At 40.9% G+C, this 26,057-nt stretch overlaps 1 protein-coding gene across 1 annotated transcript in view; it reads right to left on the bottom strand.

Moving 5' to 3' along the window:
• The window catches only part of EFCAB6 (EF-hand calcium binding domain 6), a 217,026-nt gene that overhangs the window by 141,921 nt on the left and 49,048 nt on the right, over positions 1-26,057 (bottom strand). Inside the window, 3 exon segments of the mRNA XM_024737554.1 lie at positions 15,968-16,067; positions 16,070-16,109; positions 22,053-22,177. Of these exon segments, the coding sequence (XP_024593322.1) occupies positions 15,968-16,067; positions 16,070-16,109; positions 22,053-22,177 (265 nt within the window).

The raw sequence follows: 26,057 nt of genomic DNA, 5'->3' as shown, positions 1-26,057 counted from the left end.
TCCCTCATAGAACAGAAACCTTGCAGATGAGAGCCGAACTGCTGAGCCATTGACCGAAAATAGGGGCGGGGGCAGGTGGGGAGGTGTTGGCAAGACTGCTGGCTGACTCTCAGTCATCGGGGAAATCATGCAGAGGGTCTCGTGTGAATCTGATGTGGGCCACAAGCGAGAGAGTGAGCGTGAGCGTAAGCACACACAGACACACAGGGTCATCTAGGTCCTGCCCGAGAAGGCCACCTGGAAGAATGAACAGACCTTAATAAAGAAGGTTTTCCCTCCCTGTTTCCAGGTTCCCAGGGGCTGAGGAGGGAATAAGCGATCAGCTGAGATGGAGGTGCATTCGCCTTCAAAAATCTGTGGATGTGACAGCGAGCGTGAAGCCCAGAGACACAATAAAGACTCTCATGAAAGGAAACACCTTCAGACAGACACCTGTTAGGGCCAGAAAGTGCAGTTTCCAGCTCACAGCAGAGCCAGTCCAATAGGAACCTTCCTCTCCCTGCTCTTTCTCTCCTTCCTCTGGGCATTCCAGGTGTGGAGGAGTCAGAACCCGCGTTTGCAACATGAGGAAGGAAGAGAAGTGCAAAGCGGAGATGGGGAGAAGAAGCCATCTGTGTCCCCTTTATTCTTGCCTGCAACAGACCCTAACTGGGTAGGGAACACAATTCACATTTAAATCAAGTCTACAGCTTTGACCATAATGTGAAACGGGCTATTGCAATTACTAAGCTGAGGCTCTTTGTGTGATCGGAAACAAACCAAAAAACTCAAAGTCTGCTCATGCTTTCATCCAAGGGAAGAAGAACTAATCCAGCTGAGAAAATTTAAAGGGACAGTGGGCAAGAAAATTAAGTTGCCTTAAGATTACAGTCCATGAGTCTTGCCAACTCAACTGAGGTTACATTTGCACGCATCCGTCCGTCCATCCATTCATCCATCCATGTATGGTGCCAAGCCACCATCTTTCCTCACTTGAATTACTGCTATAGTCTCCTAACTGGTTTCCTTGTACTTACTCTTGCCTTCCACCAATATATTAATATTTTCATACTTTAACCAGCCTGCACTTTTTGAAATGCATATGTGATCAGATTACTCTCTTGCTTAAAATCTTTCCACGCCTCCCCACGGCTCTTAGGATGAGAATTAAAATCCTTCGGTAACGTACAGCTTGCACAGTTTGACCCTGCTCACATCTCCAGCCTCATCCCATATCGCGCTGCCCCTTGCTCTCTTGGCTACGGCCATGCTGGTCCTTTGGTTCTTCAAAAGGCCTGTGCTCTTCCTCGCCTCAGGCCTGTATGCTTGTTGCTGCCTTTGCCAGTTGCCATTCTCCCCACTACCTACCTCCCCCACTTTAGGTGGTTAATTCCACTCCTCTTTCAAGTCTCAACTTAATCATTACTTTCTCCAGGAAGCCTTCCCTGATTTCCCGAACCAGGTGCTATTTGCCCCACTGCACTAGGTCTCTATCCTTTATAGTATTTATCCCTACGCAAGTATTAATATCGTACGCAGTCAACACTTGTACAGCGCTTTACGATTATGGCTACAGCAGCTAATGCTTGATTGGTTATTACTTCTACTTCTGCTATTAGCACCATGTATGTGGTCATGAGGAAGAGAGAGAATTGACTGACTAATTGATTTCATTACACGCACATGGCAACATATAATAAGTAGATTGTGACGGTGGTTTAATTCACTGCTGTTCGCATACAAAACAAAGTTTCATCTTTCATACTCAATCTTGCCTCCCCAAACTTTGCCCACTATGTTGATATAGTTTGTTGATGCTGTATGTTTTCACCTTAAGTTTCAGCAAGTTAAAAATTAATTTTCTATATTGGAAACACTGTGGCTACTATTAAAATGAGAATCAGCTGCATACATTATGTTTAGGAAATTACCTTGCTCTTTGGTAAAAATATCAAATTAGATCTTCACTACATACTATATACTAAAATAAACTCAAAAGAGATCAAAAAGTTAAATGTAAAAGCTAGGACCACTGAAAAATGAAAAAAAAAATCTAGGCATATATTCATCTGGTATTTGAATGAGAATGGAATTTTAAGCAAAATTTAAGAAATCACAAACTTACTTAATTACATCAAAATAAAAAATTTCTGTATACCAGAAATATTAAAACAAAGTTTAAGAGCCAAACAACAGACTTATAAAGTTACCTATCATAATTATGCATGACAAATTATTAGTATTCTTGAAACACAAAGTACTTATACAAATTAATATGAAAATATTAACTTCTTTCAGTAATGGTGGAATAAGAGCCTATTGGACCAATCCTCTTACAGATAATAACAAACTCTGGGCATAATATCAAAAGAAGCCACCTAGGGCTTCCCTGGTGGTGCAGTGGTTGGGAGTCTGCCTGCTGATGCAGGGGACACGGGTTCGCGCCCCGGTCCGGGAAGATCCCACATGTCGCGAAGCCGCTGTGCCCGTGAGCCATGGCTGCTGTGCCTGCGTGTCCGGAGCCTGTGCTCCGCAACGGGAGAGGCCACAACAGTGAGAGGCCAGCGTACCCCCCCCCAAAAAAAAACAGTAGCTACCTAAAAGCACTATAGAGTGAACAGAAGTGGGCAAACTCTGGTGGGAAATCTATACTGAGAGGAGCTGAGTTGTGAGGAGTATTTTCAGCGCATCTAGCCCAGGGACAGGCACTGCAGCATGAGGGGTGGCACAGGCACCAGTACAAAAAAAAAAAAAGTGGCCTTTACAGCCTGGAAAACTAGAAGACCAAACCCAGGTAAATCATAAACCTAGAGAGAAAGAGGAAATCCTGGAAGAGAAAGAGCCAGAGAGGGGTCCCCAAATTCTGTCCCACCACATTTCTGGCTGGTTCCTGAATCTCACATGATCAGAACCTACTCAAAATAGCTTAGCTAAACACAAAAGATCTGAATTAAGATCAGAACTGCCACCCAAGAAACAGAATATGCAGCTTGAGTTCAAACAAGATAAGTACGCACTAAAACAAAAGAAACAACATTCATTGAAACAGTAATTATAACAATTTGCAGTCTCCACGATTTAACATTCAAAATTTCCAGGACAGAATCTAGAAGTACAGGAATACAAAAAACCAGGAAAACGGAACATTAGTAAGGAGAAAATAAAGTCAACTGAGAGGAATCCCAAATAACCCAAATGTTGGTATCATCAGACAAGGGTTTTAACATCAATGAAACAAATGAAAACATGCCTGAAATGACTCAAAAGATAGGAAATCTCTGGGCTTCCCTGGTGGCACAGTGGTTGAGAGTCCACCTGCCTAAACAAAAAAAAAAAAAAAAAAAGGAAATCTCAATAGAGAAATGGACATAATAAAAAGAACTAAATGGAAATTTTAGAATGATAAAAATACTATATAAAAATTTTTTAATGACTTGACAGAATTAAGAAAAGAATGGAGAGGATAAAGGGGAGAATGAGTGAACTTAAATACAAATCAACCAAAACCACCCAATACAACACAGAATACACATATATTTATAAAATGAATAGAGTCTCAAAGACATAATATAAGACAGTCTTACATACATGTAATTGCAGTCACAGAAGGAGAGAAGAGAAGGAATAGGGCAGAAAAAACACTAATACTTGAAGACATAAAAATGACAATTTCCCCCAAATTTAATTGATATACATTTACAGATTTAAGATGTTCAGCAAACACCAAGCAGTATATCCACGGAAAAGGCCAGGCCAAAGCACGTCACAGTTAACAAAGCTGAAAGACAAATTCAAAGGGTAAATCTTGAATGCAACAAGAGAAAAATTACTTACTACATACAGGAGGACAGAGATTTAATAAATGACTTTTCATCCAAAACACTGGAAGCCCAAAGGAGTGGAACATCATAATAAAGTGCTGAAAGAAAGAACAGTTACCCAAGAGTTTTCCATCTAAGAAAATATCAGTCAAAAACGAAGGAGAAATAAACATATTCCTAAATAAAACTAAGGGAATCCATCTTTAGTACACCTATACCTCAACAAAAGGAAGTTCTTCAGGCTGAAGGAAAATGACAGCAGATGGGGATCATGGCTCCTCAGAAAGGAATTAAAAGAGGGTTAGAAATAGTAAATATCTGAAAAATTTTTAAAGGCTATTTTTTTGCTCTTATTTGTTTATGGCTATTTAAAGCAAAAAAAAAGAAAGAAAGAAAGAAAAAGAAAAACCCACATTATTTTGTGGGGTTTATAACATAGGCAGATATAATACATATATTATCCATAGTACAAAGGACACGGGGGGCAGGATATAGACCTACGTGTTACATGGGTTCTATATTTTATGTGAAGTGGCACAGTATTAACTGTATGTAGACTGGGAACACTTAAAATGTATATTATAGTCCACAGAACAACCATTAAAAATTATGCAAAGAGGGCTTCCCTGGTGGCGCAGTGGTTGGGAGTCCGCCTGCTGATGCAGGGGACACGGGTTCGTGCCCCGGTCCGGGAAGATCCCACATGCCGCGGAGAGGCTGGGCCCGTGAGCCATGGCCGCTGAGCCTGCGCGTCCGGAGCCTGTGTTCCGCAACGGGAGAGGCCACAACAGTGAGAGGCCCGCGTACCGCAAAAAAAAAAAAAAAAAAAAAAAAAAAAATTATGCAAAGAAGTATATCTACAAAGACTTTAATAAAATTAAAATTAAATTCTAAAAACGGTTTCAAATAACCTAAAAAGAAGGCCAGAAAAAATAAACAAAAAGCAAAAGGAGAAAAAAGTGGGAAATCTAAATCCAAACATATTAATAACTATTTAAAATAATAATGGACTAAATGCTTTAATTAAAAGATAGACATTATCAGAATAGATTTTTAAAAAGCAAGATGCAAATTTATGCTGTCATAAAAGAGATACATTTAACTTAAAGACACAGATAGGGTAATATTGGGGTGGCCAAAATGTTCGTTCGGGTTTTTCCATACCATCTTACAGAAAAAAACCTGAACGAACTTTTTGGCCAACCCAAATATAAAGAGGATACTAACTTAAGCCATGTGATCAAGGTCAACATCAATGGTGACAAGTCATACTGATACTATGTACCCTTGACATGATGTAATGAGAATGGTATTTGACCTCCATGGTCTTCTTCCCATTACCCTAATCAGTCAAATCCCAACTGAGGGACATTCTATAAAATATCTGACCAGTAATCCTCAAAACTGGCAAGGTCATCAAAACAACAAGGAAAACCTAAGAAACTGTGAGGACCAAGAGGAGGCTAAGGACATGTGACTACTGAATGTAATGGGGTATCCTAGACAGTAACACGGAACAGAACAAAGAACATTAGGGGGAAATTGAGGAAATATGAATCAAGTATGGATTTCAGTTAAAATAATGTATCAATGTTAGTTCATTAATTGTAAAAAAATGTACCATACCAATGTAAGATGTTAATAAGGAAAACTGGGTGTGGGATATACTGAAACTCTCTGTACTATCTTTGCAATAATTTTGTAAATGTAAAACTGTTCTAAAATAAAAAAGTTACTTTTGGGGCTTCCCTGGTGGCGCAGTGGTTGAGAGTCCGCCTGCCGATGCGGGGGACACTGGTTCGTGCCCCAGTCCAGGAAGATCCCACGTGCCGCGCAGCGGCTGGGCCCGTGAGCCATGGCCGCTGAGCCTGCACGTCCGGAGCCTGTGCTCCGCAAAGGGAGAGGACACAACAGTGAGAGGCCCGCATACCGCAAAAAAAAAAGTTAATTTCAAAGGTTTTTTTAATAATATAAAAAATGCTCCTGTTATAATATTCTGTGAGAAAACAGAACATATTTTATACCTCATATGGTCTCGACTATGTTAAGCATGTATGGAGTATGTGTACATGTACACACATTAAAATTCTAGAAGGAAATATACCAAAATATGAATAGTGGCCATCTCTGGCTATTACAATTACAGGTAACTTTTTCAATGGTTTCCCCTATTTTCTAGTTTGAGCCGGTACAGTTTTTATAATCAACATGAATAAACACAATTTTCAAAAAATAGCATCAGCACATAATTTTGCTAGAAATCACACGAGTAACCGTTATTAACCCAAGTTACGAAGATGGATAGTGCTGATTTCTTTAATTCTTAAAAATCCCCAGGGGCTCCTTTTATTGCCTCAGGCAGCTATCCCTCTGGATTCTGATGTTGGGAGTCCAACATCATTCCCAATCCATGTTTCCCATCCCATGAATCCAGCTAGAGACTTACAGCAGCTTGTGACCCCATCTATGGGGAAGGGAGAAGCAACATATAAATTTGTCATCAAAGGCCCAAGTTCCTGTTGGGAAACTTTCTCTTATAGCTACAGCATGGGAGTAATTACCATAATAAGCCAGAGTGAAATCAGGGTGTTTCAAACCACTGGGATTTCTGGCACTAGCTAACTGACCACAGGGTCTTTAGGAAAGACTAAGGCCCTGCCTGATATATACAGAATATACAGAAAATTCTAGGCTGATGGACAGAAGCCTGACTTGAGTCATTACACTGGGAATTCGTGGCCTCTTGCCCGGGTCACAGACCTAAACCAATTCACACACCCAGAGACCTTTAACTGAGAGGGACTCTGCAACCTAGCCATGGGCATATACTGAGAATTTTCCTTCAAACCTTGCCCAAAGGGCCCAAGGAATATTCATTCAAACTTTGCCCAGAAGGTCCTTCAGCCATTTACCAAGGTGACTATGCATTAAGGGAAGGAAAATACCTTAGCCTTTCAGGGTTATTAGATCATCCCTCCTTACTAATGATAATTTCTGGAGAAGCAAAATGCCAGCATGGTGTGTTCGTCCAGAGTGGAGGCTTATGGAGGTGATAGATGGAGCCCAAGTCCATTCACAATGGGTCCAGTAGGATTACAAGCTCATCCCATGGCTACTTCTCCAGGCTCAGAATATATAATGGGAATAAATAACCTTAGCCACTGCAGAATCCTCACGCTGATTCTCTGTTCTGTGAAATAAGGGCTATGATGGTAGAAAGGGCCATGTAGAAGACCCAACCCTTTATAAGAGAGTCAACAAAAAGTAATACCACTTCCCTGGGGTAAATGTACAGATTGGCACCACCATCAAAGAATAGAAAGATGAGGGGTGGGAGAAGGACTGATTTCTACCATATTCCCATTTAAATCACCTGTCCACCGATGCAAAAGCTACTTGGGTATTAGAAACTGATTAGACTGGGACTTCCCTGGCAGTCCAGTGGTTAAGACTCTGCGCTTCCACTGCAGGGTGCACGGGTTCGATCCCTGGTTGGGGAACTAAGACCCTGCATGCTGTTTGGGGCAGCCAAAAAAAAAAAAAAAAAAGTAAAATACTTTAAAAAATAAATAAAGCAAGAAGCTGACTGGATTACTGCAAATTTAATCAGGTGATGACGCCAATCACACATGCAAATCAACATACCCCCTGGCATCTGGTATGCAGCTATAGATATAGAAAATGCTAACTTTTAAATTACCATCAGTAAAGTTTCCCTTTACCTGGCAGGGAGATCAGTATACCTTGACAATATTATTTCAAGGTTGTGTCAACTCACCTGCTTTCTGCCATAATATAATATGAAGGAACTCTATCAAACCTTGCCCAGAGGGTCCTGCAGTTAACCATCACACTGGCCCATGACTTTATTAACAGGACCTAGTAAGAGGGAAGTAACAAGTATCCCAGAGGCCCTCAGAGCGGGAGGAGATAAACCCCATGCAAGTTTAGGAGTCTGCCATTCCGGTGAAGGGTCTAGGGATCCAGAGGCCTGAGGCATGTTGGACTCGTCCCTCTAAAGTGAAAAACAAGTTGTTGTACCTGTAGCACCCATCACAAAGAAAGAGGCGCATGCTTGAAAGACGTCTGGATGCTGAAGACAACTTTGTCCTGCTATTCTGATCCATTTTCGGGTAACCCACAAGGTTGCCAGTTTTGAGTGGCACATAGAGCAGGAAAAAGCAGTTGCAGAAGGCCCAGGCGACAGGGTAAACTGCTGTCTCAGTTGGACCCACAACAGTAAATGTTAATGAGAGTGTCTACGGCAGACAGATGCTGTGTGGACCCTAGAGCAAGCCCAGGTAGGAGAACCACTGCACACATTCCTAGAGCTTTGCCATAAGGCTCTGTCCTCTTCTGCCCTTGGCCTCTGCTGCTGAGCTCTGGTATTCACGGTGAAGGCCTGGTCACGTGACAAAGTGATCGTGAGACTCGCCCTGCCCAGAAGAGCAGGTGTTATTGGATCTGCTGAGTCATACCATGAGATGTGTGTAGCAGCAGCCCACGTTAAGTGGGAGAGGCATAGGTGAGGCCAGGCCCGAGCACGTCTGGAAGGTGGAGGCGGAGTCTGCGTGAACAGGTGCCAGACCCCCATGGAGCCTTCTCACGCTGCTCATTGACCCCTCAACCCACACCCGCGGCTTCACGGGCAGGTCCACGGGTTAAAAGAGGAAAGGCATGGGCGTGGTTAGTAGACAGGAGCGGGCAACGTGCTGCCAGCAGCCTCGAGTGGAGCGCTACAGCACTCAGCCCCACTCAGGGGCGGCCCTGGAAGATGGTAGGCATAACTCCACATACACCTAACTGCCTACTCTGGAAGGATGAATTTATGTATTGATTCATGGGCAGTGACTGATGGGCTAGCTGACTGCTCAGGGACTCAAAATGAGTGAGACTGGAATACTGGTGACAGTGACACCTAGAAAAGAGGTATCTGATGGACTCGAGAAAATCAGCACAGCTTATAAAGGTATTGATGTCCCAGGTAAGTGCCCACTGGAAGGCATCCCGGTTGGGTCATCAGGAGGAAAGCCGACCTGCCCGGGGGATGCCAGTCAGTCACTCTCCCCAGGGAACCTGGTGCTGTCCATGGTCTTCCAGATGAGGCTGTGCATTGGTGTGAAAATACAGACTCGTCATCACTAAAGCTGAGCTGGCTGCTGCCGAGCCCCCCAGGCCCCTTCCTCCAGGGGAGCTTTCCACCATCTGGTAGGGATTACCCTGGACCTCCTTCGTCATGGAGGGGGCAGTGATTTGTCTTCACAAGATACACATTCCAGATACAAATGTCCATTCCCTGCCTGAAATGCTTCCATCGTTACCAGCGTTTGCGGACCTCCAAAATGCTTTACCCATCACCATCATGTCCCATGCAGCACAGCACTTACCAAGGGACTCATTTGATGGTGGTGAAGGTGTGGCAATAGTCTTAGACATACAGAACTCACCTGTCTTACACATACCCCATCACCAGAACAGACGTGAAAGAATGGCTGGGCACCTTGTTGATGACTCAGCTACAGAGCCAGCTGAGAGAAAAATACCCTAAATTCCCTGTGGGGTAAGGGCGCTGTTCTGCGGGATGCATTACATACCCTAAGGCAGCTGTGGCAGCCCCACCAAGAGACGACAACCAAGGGCTGAGACCCTGTGAAGACGGCTGGGTACCCTACCAGGTGAGTGATGCTGTCCAGCAAAGATGCTGGCAGAGAAATTAAGAATGGATGATGGATGAAGGAGGCTATAATTATCGATTTAGATCTCATGACCAGTTACAATAATGCAAATTTTAGCAGCTCTTTTGTGTGTTGTTTTTGTTTTCCTATTCCCACCCCACCCCCTGCCTTATTTTTTAAAAAGCGCTGATTACAGCTAACATTTTAGATTTCATGTGGGAGACATGACTTTAAGTAGCTCCTGTTTGGGGGATACACGGTTTTCATTCCTACAAAGGACAAGGGTTTTCATCCCTCCAAGGTTTCTAAGGCTCAGAATGGTAAACGGTACCTGATATTTTTCGTTTGTCCATCCAGGTCCATTCTCCACCCTCCTCTACTCTGCACAGTACCCTGGTGGGTTGCTTCAACTGGCCTCTCGTGCCCCTGGCTTTCAGATGGGTTGGCCAGTGGGAGGTGCCAGCAGGAGATTGGAAGGTGAGAGGAGAGAGAAGGTGGGCTAGTTATCCCCCCAGCCCCTCCCCGCTGGGCTGCAGCATGGCTGTGGCCACACTCTCCTGCCGAAGGCCTTATCTGCTCTTGGGTGGCTCTCTCCTTAGGTCACCCTCTGGCTCCTCTCACTAACTTCTCCCTCTCTTGCCCCTTCAGGCCTAGGAGAGATAAATGCTTCTCCATCTACTGATTTCACTTGGTCCTGCGCTCACCAGGGTAAAAGATCCTTCAATAAACTCAGATGCCATCTGCTTTCTGCCTGGACCCTGCCCAATGCATGTCCAGACACAGAAGACCACAGCTGAATAGGGACCAGCTCCCTCACCCCAAAATCTCTTAGTGCCGCCCGCCTTGAGTCACACCCTCCCCCAGCCCAGTCCTGGCAATCAGTGATCTCTCCTTCATTCCCATTGTTTTGCCTTTTCTAGAATGTCATATAAATAGAAGAAATCCTAGACACACGACTTAAAAAGGTTTGGGCAATAAATGAAAATATACCCTGGGGTATTGCTTCTACACTTCATATAATTTGGGCTAAATGGCTTATTTTTGGTTTGCATAGCTTCTGCCAGGCTACTAATGTCCCCAGCGTGGATGGGAAAATTCTCACCAGGAGATGCTTCTGAGTGGGGACCTGCTCACATGATGGATGGATGAAGCCCAGTCTCCGGTGAACATGCAAGTCACAGCATTTATTTCATCCTCTCAACTCTCCCAAAACCTCATTCTTCATATTTAAACACTGGCTTTGTTTCTAATAGATCTATTTTATATGAAAAACACAGCATCTTAGTAATAAAGGTCAAGTTATCTGTTTAATTAAAGCCTACCATTACATTAAAATACATATATATATATATATATATATATATATATATATGGAAAATAGCTTTTAACGTCCCTAAAATATTATTTGGATCAAGATTTTATGCCTCATTACCAAGCTGTTAGGGTTTTTAACTTAGGTCCTAGATCTTGAGTATTTAAAAAATAAACTCAAAATGACGCCCATTTTTTTTCTTTCCATTCTTAAATTTGTTAGAAGAATAATTTCTCAAATCATTTTATTGGGCATGAGAGTTTAGATTTTATTTTACTTCCTCCTTTATTCTTTTCTGTATTGTTTGCCTTAAAGAAAGGATGAGTTTTCACATTTTATTTCTCAAATTAAAACGCAGTAAAAGGGGCTTTTTTGTGTGTGCGCACTTTTATGAGTTTTAACACATGTGTAGAGTTTAACACATGTAACCATCACCACACGCAAAATCCAGGACAGCTTCATCACCCACAGCCTCCCTCCTACTGCCCCTCAGGACTCAGGCCCTGCCCCACCCTTAGTCCCAGAAACCACTGATCTCTGCTCCGTCCCCATTGTTTTGCCTTTTGCCAACTCTCATACAAATAGAATCCTACAGTAGGAACCTCTGAGACCGGGTTCTTTCACTCAGCAGAATGTCTCTGAGATTCATCCATGTTGTAGGTATCAATAGTTCTTTCCTTCCTATTGCTGAGAAATATCCCATCGTATGGACGTACCAGCTTGCTTATCCAGTCACCTGCTGAAGTACATTGGGTTGGTTCCAGCTTGGGGTGATTATGAATTGAGCTATCAACATTCATGTACAGGTTTCTTAGTGAACTCTTAAATCATTGTTTAAATACAAAGATCATAGAGAATTTGCCCAAAACAATCATGGGCACATCTTGGTAAGCTAACAAAAATACTAAACCTAAATTTAGAAGGTGAATTATGGCTTCTTGTGATGCTCTGAGTGCAGAGGTCGAGGGGAGTTACGCTTGTAGCAATACCACGTGTCCCAACTGTGCCACCTTCTTGGGGGGCTTTAGAGGAGAGCAAAGGAAAGAGGAGATCAGCACCACCCCGGGGCCACCCCAGTGCCACTCGCTGCAGGAAACTAGTCCCACCTCTAATTCATTTTTCCTAGGCCATTGCTTTCATGGTAGAGTCCAGCAGATTCTCTCTTCTTAGGAGGTGACATAATTAGTGATAAGTCCTTTACAATCACTATGTAAATTCAAGAAATAGGTGAGATACAAATAACTGTGACAGTGCAGGGAAGCCAGTGTTCTTTCTAAAGATATAACGGAAAATATAAGGGCAGTTGGATGGGCAATTGTAGACAGAACCTTGTACAGAAATGTCCACGAACAAGAGAAATCTAGAATGATGAGATAGAAAATGGAAACACACATTAAACCAAATTAGGGGTAGAATTTAATATGACAAAGTGGACATTAAAAGCAATGAAGGCTTTCCTGGTGGCACAGTGGTTACGAATCCGCCTGCCAGTGCAGGGGACACGGGTTCGAGCCCTGGTCCGGGAAGATCCCACATGCCGCGGAACAACTAAGCCCATGCACCACAACTACTGAGCCTGTGCGCTAGAGCCCGCGAGCCACAACTACTGAGCCCGAGTGCCACAACTACTGAAGTCCATGCGCCTAGAGTCCATGCTGTGCAACAAGAGAAGCCACCCAATGAGAAGCCTGTGCACTGCAATGAAGAGTAGCCCCCGCTCACCGCAACTAGAGAAAAGCCCACACACAGCAACAAAGACCCAAGGCAGCCAAAAATTTAAACAAATAAATAAATTTTTTAAAATAAATAAATAAAAGCAATGGGAGAGGGACTTCCCTGGTGGTGCAGTGGTTAAGAATCCGCCTGCCAATGCAGGGGACATGGGTTCGATCCCTCGTCTGGGAAGGTCCCACATGCCGCAGAGCAACTAAGCCCATGCGCCACAACTACTGAGCCCGTGTGCTGCAACTAGAGACGAAGACCCAACACGGAAAAAAAAAAAAAACGGCACTAGCCAATGGTAACGTGTGGGCTGAAAGTGCTTGTTTGACCCAGGACAATGGGAACACTGATTGGCTTTAGGCTTTACAAGTTTAGAACACATGTTAAAATTTTAAGGATGATCAATATAAGAACAGAAATAAAATATTTAAGTCTCAAGGCAGTGGAGGAAAAAAAAGAGTGATAAGAAAAACTCAGCCGAGCCAAACATGATGGAGAAAAAAGAAAGAACCAAGTAAATCAGAGAGAGTACAAAGTAAAGTGGTGGGGAAAATCCAAATACATCTATTACAACAAACGGAAACAGACTAAACTGGACCATTACAAAGGTAAAGATGTTCATTTTGGAATTTTAAGAATACAGATATATGCTATTTTACAAGAAATACACTGAAACCATGACAATAAAAGAGTGAAAACGAGAGGTTGGGAAAAGAGATACCTGACAAATACTAATCAAAAGAAAAGTGTTATGGGTATTTTAATAGCAGATAAGATAGACTATAAAAGCCAGAGGGATAAAAGGGTAGTGATATAATTACAAAGGGGACAGTTGGCCAGGAAGATATGACAAAGCTTCACTTCCAGATATGTGCGCCAGGAGGCATACCAGATTTATAATTCCTTATATTAGCACTTGGGAGTTCACCCTGCTGTTGCCTCTTGTGCCCTGTTCCACTGGGAATTCTGGGTGGGTGACGTGACAAAGGTCATGACTCAGAAATCCCTGGATCCCTGGCTAGAACACGTGAATACCACCACATCTCTGGCCACCCTCAGCCTCCTAATGCACTCACTCTATGTGCCCATCAGTCTTCACAGCCATTATCCCCTGGCAGCCACTCTGGCCAGGAACTCTTTGTTACTTATTTCTGCATTCTTAGCACCTCCCACAATGGCCAGCATCAGTAGGCAGCCATAAAGTTATAATTTTGAAGACTATGAAGCCAATATGAAGAATGGTATAATATGCATATTCCTACTTAAAAAGCGTGATATAAAACTGTAGGTGCATTTTGATTACAAATATGTAAAAATTATATATGTGGATACAAAGTGGAAGAGAATGTGGAAAAATGAAAACAGTCAATTGGTTATGTAAGGTGGATGGTGACTTTTTGTTTTTGATTTCTATTACTGCTACTACATTACTACTTGTGTCATTTTGAAAATGAAACAAAAAGAAATGGCTATACAACTCTTAGCTATCCAAGCAAGTAATTCCTAAAAGATTTCACTATGTACAGGCAGGAAAATAGAGCTGTTTTCTGAGCCATGGAAATATTTATGCCCTTTGCTCTAGAAGCCATGGTGGTAACACACAGGCGACTCTCTCTGGACACACAGGGTGCTGAGAAGGGAAGGAAGTGCTATGGGAAATGGGTCCAGCTGGTCTAGCTCAGTCCTATTTTTTCCTTCTCGTTCTCTAATGTCCCTCCTTTCTAGGTAACCCCAAGGTGTCCTCCAACTATTCAGAGTTTCACAGGACAATCTTTCCATCAGCCTCAATCCCATGTCCCCTGAGAAAAGGTTCTCTGAGTTACCTGGACAGAAAACCAGGTAAATTAAAGACAGTATTCCTCACCCAAAGTTTGGTCTATATATACCATTTCCAACTAAAAGTAAACAGGAGTCCTTGGAGAAACGGCTGATTCCAGGTCTGAGGCAAGAGGTGTACCAGAAGAGCCTAGAGCATTTCGTTATACCAAGAAATGTTATCAAAGACTACTAGGGTCACACCAGCAGGACTCCGGAGCCAACACAAAAAGCCTCCCAGTGGCCACGACAGAACAAATTGAGTATCAAGGAGAATAATAACTGTAAGGAATTGAAAGGCATCAAATATGTTAACATTCATGAGCTCATAATAACATTTAAGAAAAGTCACTCATTGCTCACTTCTGGAGGATGCTAGGAAACCAATTCATTATTTTGAAAAATAGTAAGTGAAGGGAAAGAACCAAGGAGATCCTACCTTTTCTACACTAACTGTGTCTCATTGTTACCAAATGGTTGGAAAGGGGAAGTTTGCATTACAGAAGTACTCCAAATAATAAAGGAGCAACAGTAGACACAGAGCGTCACCACCTTCCAATCCCTAGTGAACTGATGGATACAGGGGTGATCAACAAGGGCTGCTAACATCACAAGAAGAAAGACAAACAGTCCATACATGCTTGCTACCACCTATGAAGTGTTCTTGCTCCCTAAATTGAACCTGGATCTGTGCATGTATCAATTCAGGGGCAGGGACTGGCGGGGAGGGAGACAGGAGAGCACGTTACATGTCACCGTGGGTTGCAATCAGTCAGATTCAGATTGTAAGAAACTCTACATAACAAACAATCCAGACTTTTTCTACAAATGCATCTTAAGGGGGGAAAATTAACAAATGGAGAGAGACCCTGCAGATTAAAGAAGAATTGTGGCAAATCAATCAACTGCAATGTACAGATTTGATTTGGATCTTGACTCAAATAAGTTATAAAAGAAAATGTGAGACAATCAGTTAAATTTGAACTCTGACTGGATATTTATTAATATTATTGATAATTCTATTAGGTGTGAAACAGTATTTTCACCATGTTTCTAAAAAGAGTTCTTATCGAGAGACAGATCTTTTCAATGAAATATGATGGCTGGTATTTGCTTCAAAAATATCTGAGGTTGGGCTTCCCTGGTGGCGCAGTGGTTGAGAGTCCGCCTGCCGATGCGGGGGACACGGGTTCGTGCCCTGGTCCGGGAAGATCCCACATGCCGCGGAGCGGCTGGGCCCGTGAGCCATGGCCACTGAGCCTGTGCGTTCGGAGCCTGTGCTCCACAGCGGGAGAGGCCACAACAGTGAGGGGCCCGCGTACCGGAGGGGGAAAAAAAAAAAATCTGAGGTTGAGGAAAAATGGGCAGGGATAGGAATGAAATGATTGACCATGAGTGAGTGGGAAGCTGCAGACAGGTAGTGGGAGCATTCGTGGATTCATTACATGAGGCTCTTGGTATAACGAAATGCTCTAGGCTCTTCTGGATTAATGAATTCATTACATTCTTTACTTCTGCATGTGTTTGAAATTTTCAATAGTAAAAAAGTCTAAAACATTCATAAAAAATAAATAAAGCTGTTCCTGATCCTCACAGTTGACGTTTGGGGAAAAAAAATGTCAAGGAAACAACGGGACTCTTACCTTTTCATTAACTGGATGAAAATTCTTCTTGGTAATCGGTATACAAAGGTGTCGAGGACAACCTTTAGGTAATTCAAAGATACGTATCCACGTTTGGACGTGCACTCAGGGCCTTTTCAACCTTTCCACAGGACTTTGAAAGCTGCGGTGAATTAAAATTAGAGTACAGCATTCACAGAAATCAGCGGCACAGAGCTGCTCAACCACTTTATTTTCACCAAAACCTCTTCACATTTTCCTTTCCAAAACTGATCAAAAAGGTTACTATGGCATGTACTGAACTTCAAATGTTTAATTGATGAGCTCAGTACAAAACAGTATCCCCAGTCACAGCTACTCAACTGACAAGGCAGACAAGTTTCTCAGGGAAAAACAGCACATACAATAGCTCTAACTCAAATTTCAGAGCTAAAAATACTTGGTGGATCTGCCAGTTTGATACATCTTTCTTAATATACTTTCAACCCATCCCTACTGTGAGCCCATGCTAGGCTGCTCCTGATTAAGTCAGGTCAATCAAACAAAAAGCTGGTGACATTTTATTAAAAAGAGAAGTAGCTTTGATTGTAAGGGAAATCGTTAGGATTTCATAAACATCGTACACATTGGACATTTCTTTAATTATCCTTTTTTTTGGCAGGGGGGAATTACAAAGAACCAGGGTGAATCAGCTTTGCTTATGGGACTTCTAAAATGCAGTAAAGTAGGTTAACCACTGATTTTTGTATGACTCATAAAAATGCTATGAAGATTGGTTTTATTTCCAAAGGTTTTCCTGCTGTTTATTACTGAGTAATAACAATATTCTTCGATATTTCCAACCCTCTCCACGTTGTCCGAATTCACTTTTTTCCTGCTAACTGGGATACGAAGATAAACAAAAGAAACACCAACTTGGTGTAAAAGGTGACGTTTAAAAAGCTGCTGGAACATGGAAATATATGTACAAGTGTCTCTCCCCACTAAAGGAATAAGAAGCACATTCACTAAGACTTCCTGAAGGTGCACAGGAATATCGGAAATTTAAGGGGAAATCTTGAAAAGAATCTAGAGACTTACAGGGCCTAAGCTTCTTAGAAAGTTGCATAAAATTAACCCAAAATGTGGCTAAATGTGCCCCCCTCTCTCTCTCGGGGAGGTGGGCTGCCTGGGGGAAGCCTCTAGTGGAGGGAACCCAAAGCCAGACATGGAGTCTGGTCTCAGTATATTTATTGGATTAATGAAATCTGCTTTTAATATCTTAATGACATTTAGTCTCCAATCAGGTTTTTTTCAGGAGAGTGTTTTGACATAATCTAGAGCTCTTAGAAGAAAAGCAGGAATGAAACAAAAGTAATGTCTTTGTTTTTCTGTTTTTTTTTTTTTAAGACTTTATTGAATTTGTTACAATATTGCTTCTGTTTCATGTTTTGGTTTTTTGGCCACGGAGGCATGTGGGATCTTAGCTCCCTGACCAGGGATCGAGGGATCTGATCGAGCCTGCACCCCCTCTGCATTGGAAGGCGAAGTCTTTACCACTGGGCCGCCAGGGACGTCCCCAGAAGTAATGTCTTTGCAACACGTAAAACTTTTTAGGAATTTTCATCATTACTGTTTATAATGAAACAAACAAAAAAATGCAAGCAATTCAGCAAAGTATAAAAAAGGACATAAAGATACCGGAAGTCTCACTACCCACAGGTTTTTATATGGTGTTCCAAAAACTCCAACATGATCACATACACATATAATATAATTTTACAAAAATGGGACCACACGACACTTTCAGTTTTGACAAATGCTTTTTTCATTTAACAACATGTCATGAAACTTTTCCCACAAGAACTAGCGTGTACCTGCATCACACTTTTGAAGTGATACATGGCAGCCGTCATGTTACGGATGGACAAGCGAAAGGTACACCCATTTTCCATGTTTAAACACTTGCGTTTTATAAATGTTCCCCTGACCCCCAATCTAAATGAGGCTCCCCTTGTTATTCTCTCTTATAATACCCCGTCCTTTTCTGTCATACCACTCTAGGAAAATGGTAGTTGCGAACGTGTATTTGTTTAACATCTCTCTCCCTGATGTAAGGTCATGCAGCCTCCATGAGAGCCAAGGTTGTGCCCTGTTTTGTTCGCTAATAATTATCTAAAATGAAGCACAGTTCGGCATGCGGTAGGCACTCGATAAATATTTGTTAAAATGGATACACTTTTACCAAAAATGTTCTAAAGAAAGGTTGTAAAATGTAAGGAGCTATCTGGCACATCAGTAAAAAGAGAAACAAAATTTAAATTATAGCTGAAATGCCATTTAATCCGCATCAGACTGGTAAAAATGTACAACTCTAATGATATCAAGAGCTGGTAGGTACATTGGACAACAGGAATTCTCATATGCTCCCGACGGGAGTGTGAATTGGTATTCTGAAAAATAACTGGATACTGCCAATGAAAGCTGAGGAGCATGTTCCCTACAACCTAGCAAGGAATGCTGGGTGTCATTCCCAGAGACACCTTAGCAGGCATGCACCAGGAGATATGGAGCCAACCACTTACGGTGGCATCGTTTGGATGAGCACAAAACAGGGAGCAATCCAATGCCCATCCCTGGGCAGTGCATTATCTGTGCATATATAGCTAATGGAGACTGTACAGCAGTGAAAATGAAAATACAGCTACCTCCATAATATGAGCGGATCTCAACCTAAGCACAAGCAGGATGAAAATAAATGGTTTTACAACTATGCAAACACACTATAGAAAAAGAAACAAACAAACATCAAGCAAAAGACAAAGAACCCAATCTGTAGGAGAACAGGATACAAAAAAAAAAAATATATATATATATATATATCTCACCAGCAAAGCTTTCATACTATAAAAAGGAACTAAATAAGAATATAAATTCATTAAAAGAAAAGCTTGAAGACAAGATGATAAAACAATGAAAGAAAGAAAAAAACAACAAACAATGAAAGAGAGTAGAAGGATATTTCAAAGCTAAGAAAATAGAAAACAAAAACAACATCATTACAGGAACGAATAACAAATTAGAAACAGCAAGAATAAAAGACAAGGCTGAAATTAAAATTAATAGTAAAGGAATGGCTTGGGAATTCCCTGGCAGTCCCGTGGTTAGGACTCAGCACTCTCACTGCCAGGGCCCTGGGTTCCATCTCTGGTCGGGGAATTAAGATCCTGTAAGCCGTAAGGTGTGGTCAAAAAGAAAAAAAAAGAATGGCTTGAAAGATTCCCAATGAAGGCGGATGAAAAGGACAAAAGTATTATGGCATTTTGGGCTTCCCTGGTGGCACAGTGGTTGAGAGTCCGCCTGCTGATGCAGGGGACATGGGTTCGTGCCCCGGTCCGGGAAGATCCCACATGCCGCGGAGCGGCTGGGCCCGTGAGCCATGGCCGCTGAGCCTGCACGTCCGGAGCCTGTGCTCCGCAACGGGAGAGGCCACAACAGTGAGAGGCCCGCGTACTGCAAAAAAAAAAAGTATTATGTCATTTTGAGAGAAGATGATTACTATCAAGGATAGACAAAGATGATCCAATATAAGATAACTGAGGATACCACTGAAGGAAGGAAAGATGGAAGGAAGACAGAAGGGAGGGAGAGAAGGATGCAGGGAGGAGGTTTTAGTGATGTGACACAGGGAAAATTTTCCTGAAGTGAAGAACTAAATCTGTACGTCAAAAGAATATACTCTGTTCCAGGAAACTTTGGCAAAATGCTCCATGCCAAGACAGTCTTCGTTCTGCTTTTTAATTTCAAGGATTAAGAAAAAATAGTTTAGGCATCCTGGTAGAATAAAAAATTATCTACAAGGGGGAAAAAATCAGTCGACCTCAGGATTCTTCTCAAGAACACCCAATGCCAGAAGGCAATGTAGAAAAACAACATTTTGAGGAAAAGAAAGAATGATGGAAGAATTATACCCAGTTACGTTGTTGTTCTAATAAAAAAAAAAGGGAGAGATAGTATGAAAAAACAAAAGGAATAAAGCACCCATGAGCCTTTCTTGAGGGAATTACTTGACAATGAAATCCAGCCAACCAAAGAATAAATCAAAATAAAGAACTCTGAAAGGGATAAGCTGTGGTAGCCCTGGAGTAGAGCGATGTGCATTAAATCCATGTAAATATAAAACGCAGGCAAAACAACTGGGGGAATTACAGTAACAGAACAAAATGTAAATAGTATAAACTCTGACTGAGAACAAAATATAAACAGCAAAAATTGTGAGGTGGGAGGGGCTGGGAAGAAACACAGGAAGTGCCAATCACAAGGAGTTTCATAGCCAGCCTGCGCTGACTGTAATTGAGACATCTTTCAAAACACCATCATTTCTCCAACTCTTCACGGCTTTCTTAATCTCTTTTTTTGTCTCAAAACTCTTTTTGGGACCTGGTATCTCTTGTGGTAAAGAAATATTTATCCAAAGTTCAGAAATATCTGTGGCTTCACTTGAGGACATTATATCACGTGACACACCCGGGGTTCAGACTGGGCCTCAGGACTCTCTGGCGGGGTAACCTGGGGCAGGTCATTCAGCCTCCTCGTGCTCCAGGTTCCTCATCTTGAACCCGGGATGATAATGGTGCTTAACTCCTGGAGTTTCCGTGAGGACTGAACACCTGAGGGGCGCTTACAACACTGCCTGGCACAGAGGCAGCCCCGTAAAAGGGTTAATTATGAGGGTGGTGATGATGTTTTTTTTTTTTTACTTCTGGTAAATTAAAAGAAATTTAAATGAAATATGATTTATTTGTAAAAAGGAGCATGATTCTCTTCCTATAAAATTATTTCTATCTATGTATCCACCCACCCACCTGCCGATGCAGCAATCCTTCTATACATAGAATAAAGACAGGCCTAGAATTATGTTCACCAAATGTTGCCTTTGATTATTTCTGGGTGGTGGATTTTGAATAATTTATTACTTTCTTCTTTATACTTTTCAGAATTGCTTACATTTTTTGGAATGGTCATGTTTTCATAAAAACAATAATTCATTAACAACAACAAGAGAAAACAAGTTTTACCGATTTACCAACAGAATATTCACACGCTCCCCCTCTAACGCCCTTATCAATATTGGCTTCTGTTAATTTTTTCCGCATTGATGATTTTCTACTGGAAATTTTATATTAATAATTTATAAAAGTTCTACATATGTTAGGAACGGTTATTATTTACCTGTCATTTACGTGGCACATGCTTTGCCAAGTTTATCATTTGTTTGTACAAAGTTTTGCTGTACAAATACTTTTTCATTTTAATATAGTCAAATTTATCAGTCTTTTTCTTTATGGCTTTGGGGCTTTACTTCATGCTTAAAAGTCTAAATTTCAAGATTAAAAATTTTCACCTAGATTATTTATTTTGAAATTTAAATAGTGGGGGCCCACCGAATTTATTTTGGTGTGGAAAGTGGAATGTTCCAAGCTTTCTCCCCACGTGGCTGGCTGGCGAATTATCCCAGTAATAATTACTGAAACTTCTCCTCCCTTGTCCCCACCATACTTTACTGGAATGCCTCACATCATATGCTAAATTCACATATCAAGATTGGCCCACTACCCAACTACTGTTTTAAATCAATTTGAATATTCACGGTTGCACCACTGTCATAATGTCTTAATTATTATACCTTTAAAATATTTTATATGTGATAGGATAAGCCCTCTATTGTAACTTTTCAAAAGAAAAAAATATATATATCCACCCAGATGTAGGGCGAGAAGGTGTTAATACTAAATCTTCCAGTCCAAGAGCTAGAAAAGCCCTCTTCGTTTCTCAGATTTTCCTTTATTTTACTCAATAAAGTTGTCTCATGTCGTTATATAAGTCTTAAATTTTTCTTATTACATTTAGTGTGTGAGTAGCACCAAGGAAGTACTTAATGTCTCATCATCGTTACCATCATCCATGCATTGTTGTTATGAGAAGCTGGAGGAGGTCCCAGGGCTTGAGGACGCAGAGGTGGTTCAAAGCAGTTTAGAAATAACGTCTAGACCTAATGGTCTTCCACAGCCATCTACTCTCTCTGTTCACACTTTATATAACCCTGGCACTAGGAGAACGTTCTTACCTCTTGGCGAAAGGTCCTCTCAATTTCATCTAAGGAGCAGTTTTTCCAGATATCTTCAGATGAAACAGGACTGGGGAGGTACTCTCTTTTGGAACTTTTGACTCGTTGGTCCTCCCATGGGACCTCTATTAAGACAAAAGAACTCCAGTTTATGAAGACTTGTCAAACGTACATTTGAACATTAAGTGTTTCCTTTTCATCATCACCTGTCTGGTAAAAATTAAGACTCAAATAAACCAAAAACATGAACTATATAATAAGTGCTGTTGAAATAACTGGACGGACATTTTAGAAAAAAATAAAATTAATCTACTTGCTACCTTATCTAGGCTAAATCTGGATAGAGTAAATATATACTAAACAGACTAATAAAACCATAAAAGTAGTGGAAGAAAATTAAGATGAATATACATAATACATGTAATACATTATCACTGTGTGAAAAGTCCCTTCCAAAGAACACATTAGAGCTAGAAATCATTTAAATAATGGATAGGTCTGACAATATAAATATTTAATTTTTGTTTGTTAAAAAAATACACAAATAACAATGAAAGAAAAACGAGTGGGAAAAACTATTGTTAATATATGTGAGAAATGCAGGTTAATTTGCTCAATATATGAGTAGCTCTTATGAATCAAAAGGATAACATAAATCCCCAATCACACAACAGACTAAGGTTTAAACAGATAATTCACATTTTAAAAGGTTTTTTAAAAAGCCAAGAAATGTATGAAAAACTGCTCAAACTCACTGGTAGTTTAAAAGGTCTAATTAACACAAGTTAATTTTTCCCTACTTGTCAAATAGGCAGGGATTAAGGCAAATGACATTGAAAGAAATCAGTGCTGGCTTGTATACAGGAAACGTGGTCCTTGAATATTCTCAAATCCCCTTCTAGAACTTTACACTAATGGAATAATAGGACAGATGCATATGTGTAAGGATCTGTTCTGTCCTGTTTATAAGAAGGGGAAAAATGGAACAATTTAAATGCCCATTAATAGAAGACTGGTTTTATAAATTATGGTTCATAGACATTAAAAACAAAGGGCCTGTCTAAATCATGAATGCAAAAAATTTTCCTTGATATTGTTTCATGCTTGAAAGAAAGAACAACTAGCAAAATTTAATTTTCATTTTAACACTTATTTTGTGTATTTGCTTATCTATCCATCCATCCATCCATCTATCCATCTATCTATGCACCAGAAACAAAACCTGGGAGGATAATAACCAAAAGAATACAGTGGTAGGATTATAGGGAAGTGTGATTTTGTGTTTTCTGGCCTTTTTGCAACGAGCACTTATTACTTTTATAATAAAAGAGAATAAAACAAATCTAAGATATAGCCATTTTCTTTCTCAAAGTCAACTGCAAAGAATCACAAATGATTTCCCAGATTTATTTCCTAAAATGTCTGCAAATAAGCTCCACTCAAATTAAGCACACTTGTAACTACTCAGCTGCAGTTAAACTGGAATTCTATTGCCTACCTCAAAAAAAAGAAGGAAAAGAAAAGAAAAAAAGTAAGTCTCCCCCCGGTGGACCCCCTCTGGCTACATGATACAATACAAAACCAGCCCTTTAGAACGCAGTCTGGAATTCCGTGGCTTCAGAGGGCCTAGCATTTGAAACATGGGCTCTCAGAGCATAGAAGCTGCGAGAGCCTCACTGAGAGACAAGGGAGCCACGCAGGTATCACTCGGTGAGGCAGGTCTCAGCCCCAGCTTTCTGATGCCTTGGTCCTGCACTTACTCTGCGCTGCTACTCTAATGGGGGCTTAAAGGACACACACAGCACGTCTAGGGAAACCCCCTGGTGCTCCGTAGACAGCACGCCAGAGTGGAGGGCGGAGGCGGGGCCGAGGCGTGAGGCCCGCCCTGGGGGAGCTCACCCCCAGTGCGGGACCTCCTCCGCCGTACCGCTCTAGCTGCTACTGCAGGCTGGCCAACAAACTCGATGAAGCCGCGTCCAGCGACTCCGCTCACGTCACAGTTAGACGAGCTTTCTGTGCATCTGAGTAATTCCTGCCGCCTTCCGATTTCCCCAAAATTTCCTCTGAAGGATTCTAGCTGATTTGAAATGGAGTAGAGAGGAAATCCAAAACTTAAGGGGGCAAGTATGTATTTCACAGGTGCAGCAAAAGGAATTCAGCCCCTAATGTCATTTCTCCATGTGCCCAAAGAGATGGTGCTTTTGACAAGCAAGGTCTTGATGGCGTCTTCAGAACAAAAGTAGCAAAAACAGAAATATGCAAAATTCACAGAAAACAAATATTGTCCCATGTATAGAAAAGTCACAGATAATGGGCTGCTGCAAATGAATGGAGACTCCCTTCTTACAGTACTTAATAAAATAAGCAAAAGAAAAAAATAATAAAAATTAGTAAAAATAGTAAAAATAAATTTATTTATTAGCAAAGCAAATAAATAAATAAATTTACTAGCATAAACTGAAGCAAGAAGAAACTTAATATGGGCAGCCAGAAAGTTCTGCTTCCAGTTATGGTGGATTTGCTCATGTTGAAGCAAACCTCCCAGCAGATAACAATTATAAACTCTAGCCAAAATATGAACAAAAAACTCTCTGAAGGCATTGGAGAGCAAATGACATAAACTGGAGTCAACCCTTGGAAAAGTGGAGTTTCTTGTTATTTGGCCTTTTGCCTGAGGGCAGGCTTCACCTGGAACCTTACGCTAAGTGGCTAGAGTTTAGATATAAACCCAGGATCTTACTGGTTTTAGGAATCAAAAAAAGAGAATTCAGGACTACCACAGCAGCTAGAAAGTAAGGAGGGAAAGCACAAAAAGAAAGGCATAGCAGAGGATCTCCAAAGCCCGTGAATAAGCTCTGCCAAAATCACTGGCTAACACTGGGAACTATGGATGTGTAGAGCAGAAAACAAGAAGCCCAGCTGAGGCTAAAACAGCAGAAAAAAGATCTCACGTGTTGACCCCTCAGGGAAGACAAAGATTAGTCTTCTACTGAAGTAAACTGGCTACTAAAACAAAAACTTAAATTCTTCAGAGGAATGTAACAGACTCCATAGTCTCTACAATGCAAAATTTACTATACCCAGGATAAATTCCAAAATTACTAGACATAGGCAAAAAAAAAAAAAAAAAAATCCCACAGGAAACTATGATCCATATTTTTTTAAAAAGGTAATCAATAAAGACCAAATCCTAAAATGACCTAGATGTTGAAATTAGCAGGTAAAAATTTTAAAGCATTTAAAAATTTTAATTTTTTAAATAACAGTGTTTGAGAATATGAAGGAAAATATACTACTAATGAAATGAACAGATAGGTATTCTCAGAATAATAGAAGCTGAGCAACATATCCTGTATTTTCTTTGTGTGTTTGTTTTTTGGCCACACCACATGGCTTGCCTGTGTTTATAGTGTATGTAAAAGTATGACGTATGACAGCAATATAACAAAGGACAGAAGAATTCAGAAAATGCTGTTTGAAGTCTATAATTCATGTGAATTAGTATAATATTATCTGAAGATAGATTCTGATTAGCTAAAGATGTATAATGGAATAAAAATGCTCAATCAATCCAAATTCCTTAAAATTACACAAACTCTAGAGGAAAAAAGTTGCAGGAAGGGGCTGGTGGATAGAGAAGGAAGGAAAGGAGCATAACACAAAAAGGCACAGATCCCACCTTGGAAGAAAATGTAATTCAAGGCACAAAATTACTTTATAGAACATTTTAATAAGAACACGAATTCATTAAAACAAGAGCTCAACAACAAGATGATAAAACAATAAAATGAGAGCGGAAAACAATATAGTAGGCCAAAGGAAACAACATTATAGAAGTAATTAATAAAGTGGAGATAGCAAAGAGTAGCATAGACTAAAGTGAAAATCAAATTACAGGTATAGCTAAAAGGCCTAAGGTGATCCTTGTGAGTACAAAGGAAAAAGACAAAGAGAATAAAGCACTTCAAGATAATTTAGTCAATAGAGAAGACAAAAACAACTCAA

The sequence above is a fragment of the Neophocaena asiaeorientalis genome, unplaced genomic scaffold, assembly GCF_003031525.2.
Source record: "Neophocaena asiaeorientalis asiaeorientalis breed wild unplaced genomic scaffold, Neophocaena_asiaeorientalis_V1.1 scaffold242, whole genome shotgun sequence".
Taxonomy (NCBI): domain Eukaryota; kingdom Metazoa; phylum Chordata; class Mammalia; order Artiodactyla; family Phocoenidae; genus Neophocaena; species Neophocaena asiaeorientalis.
This window is presented reverse-complemented; position numbering and strand designations above follow the sequence as displayed.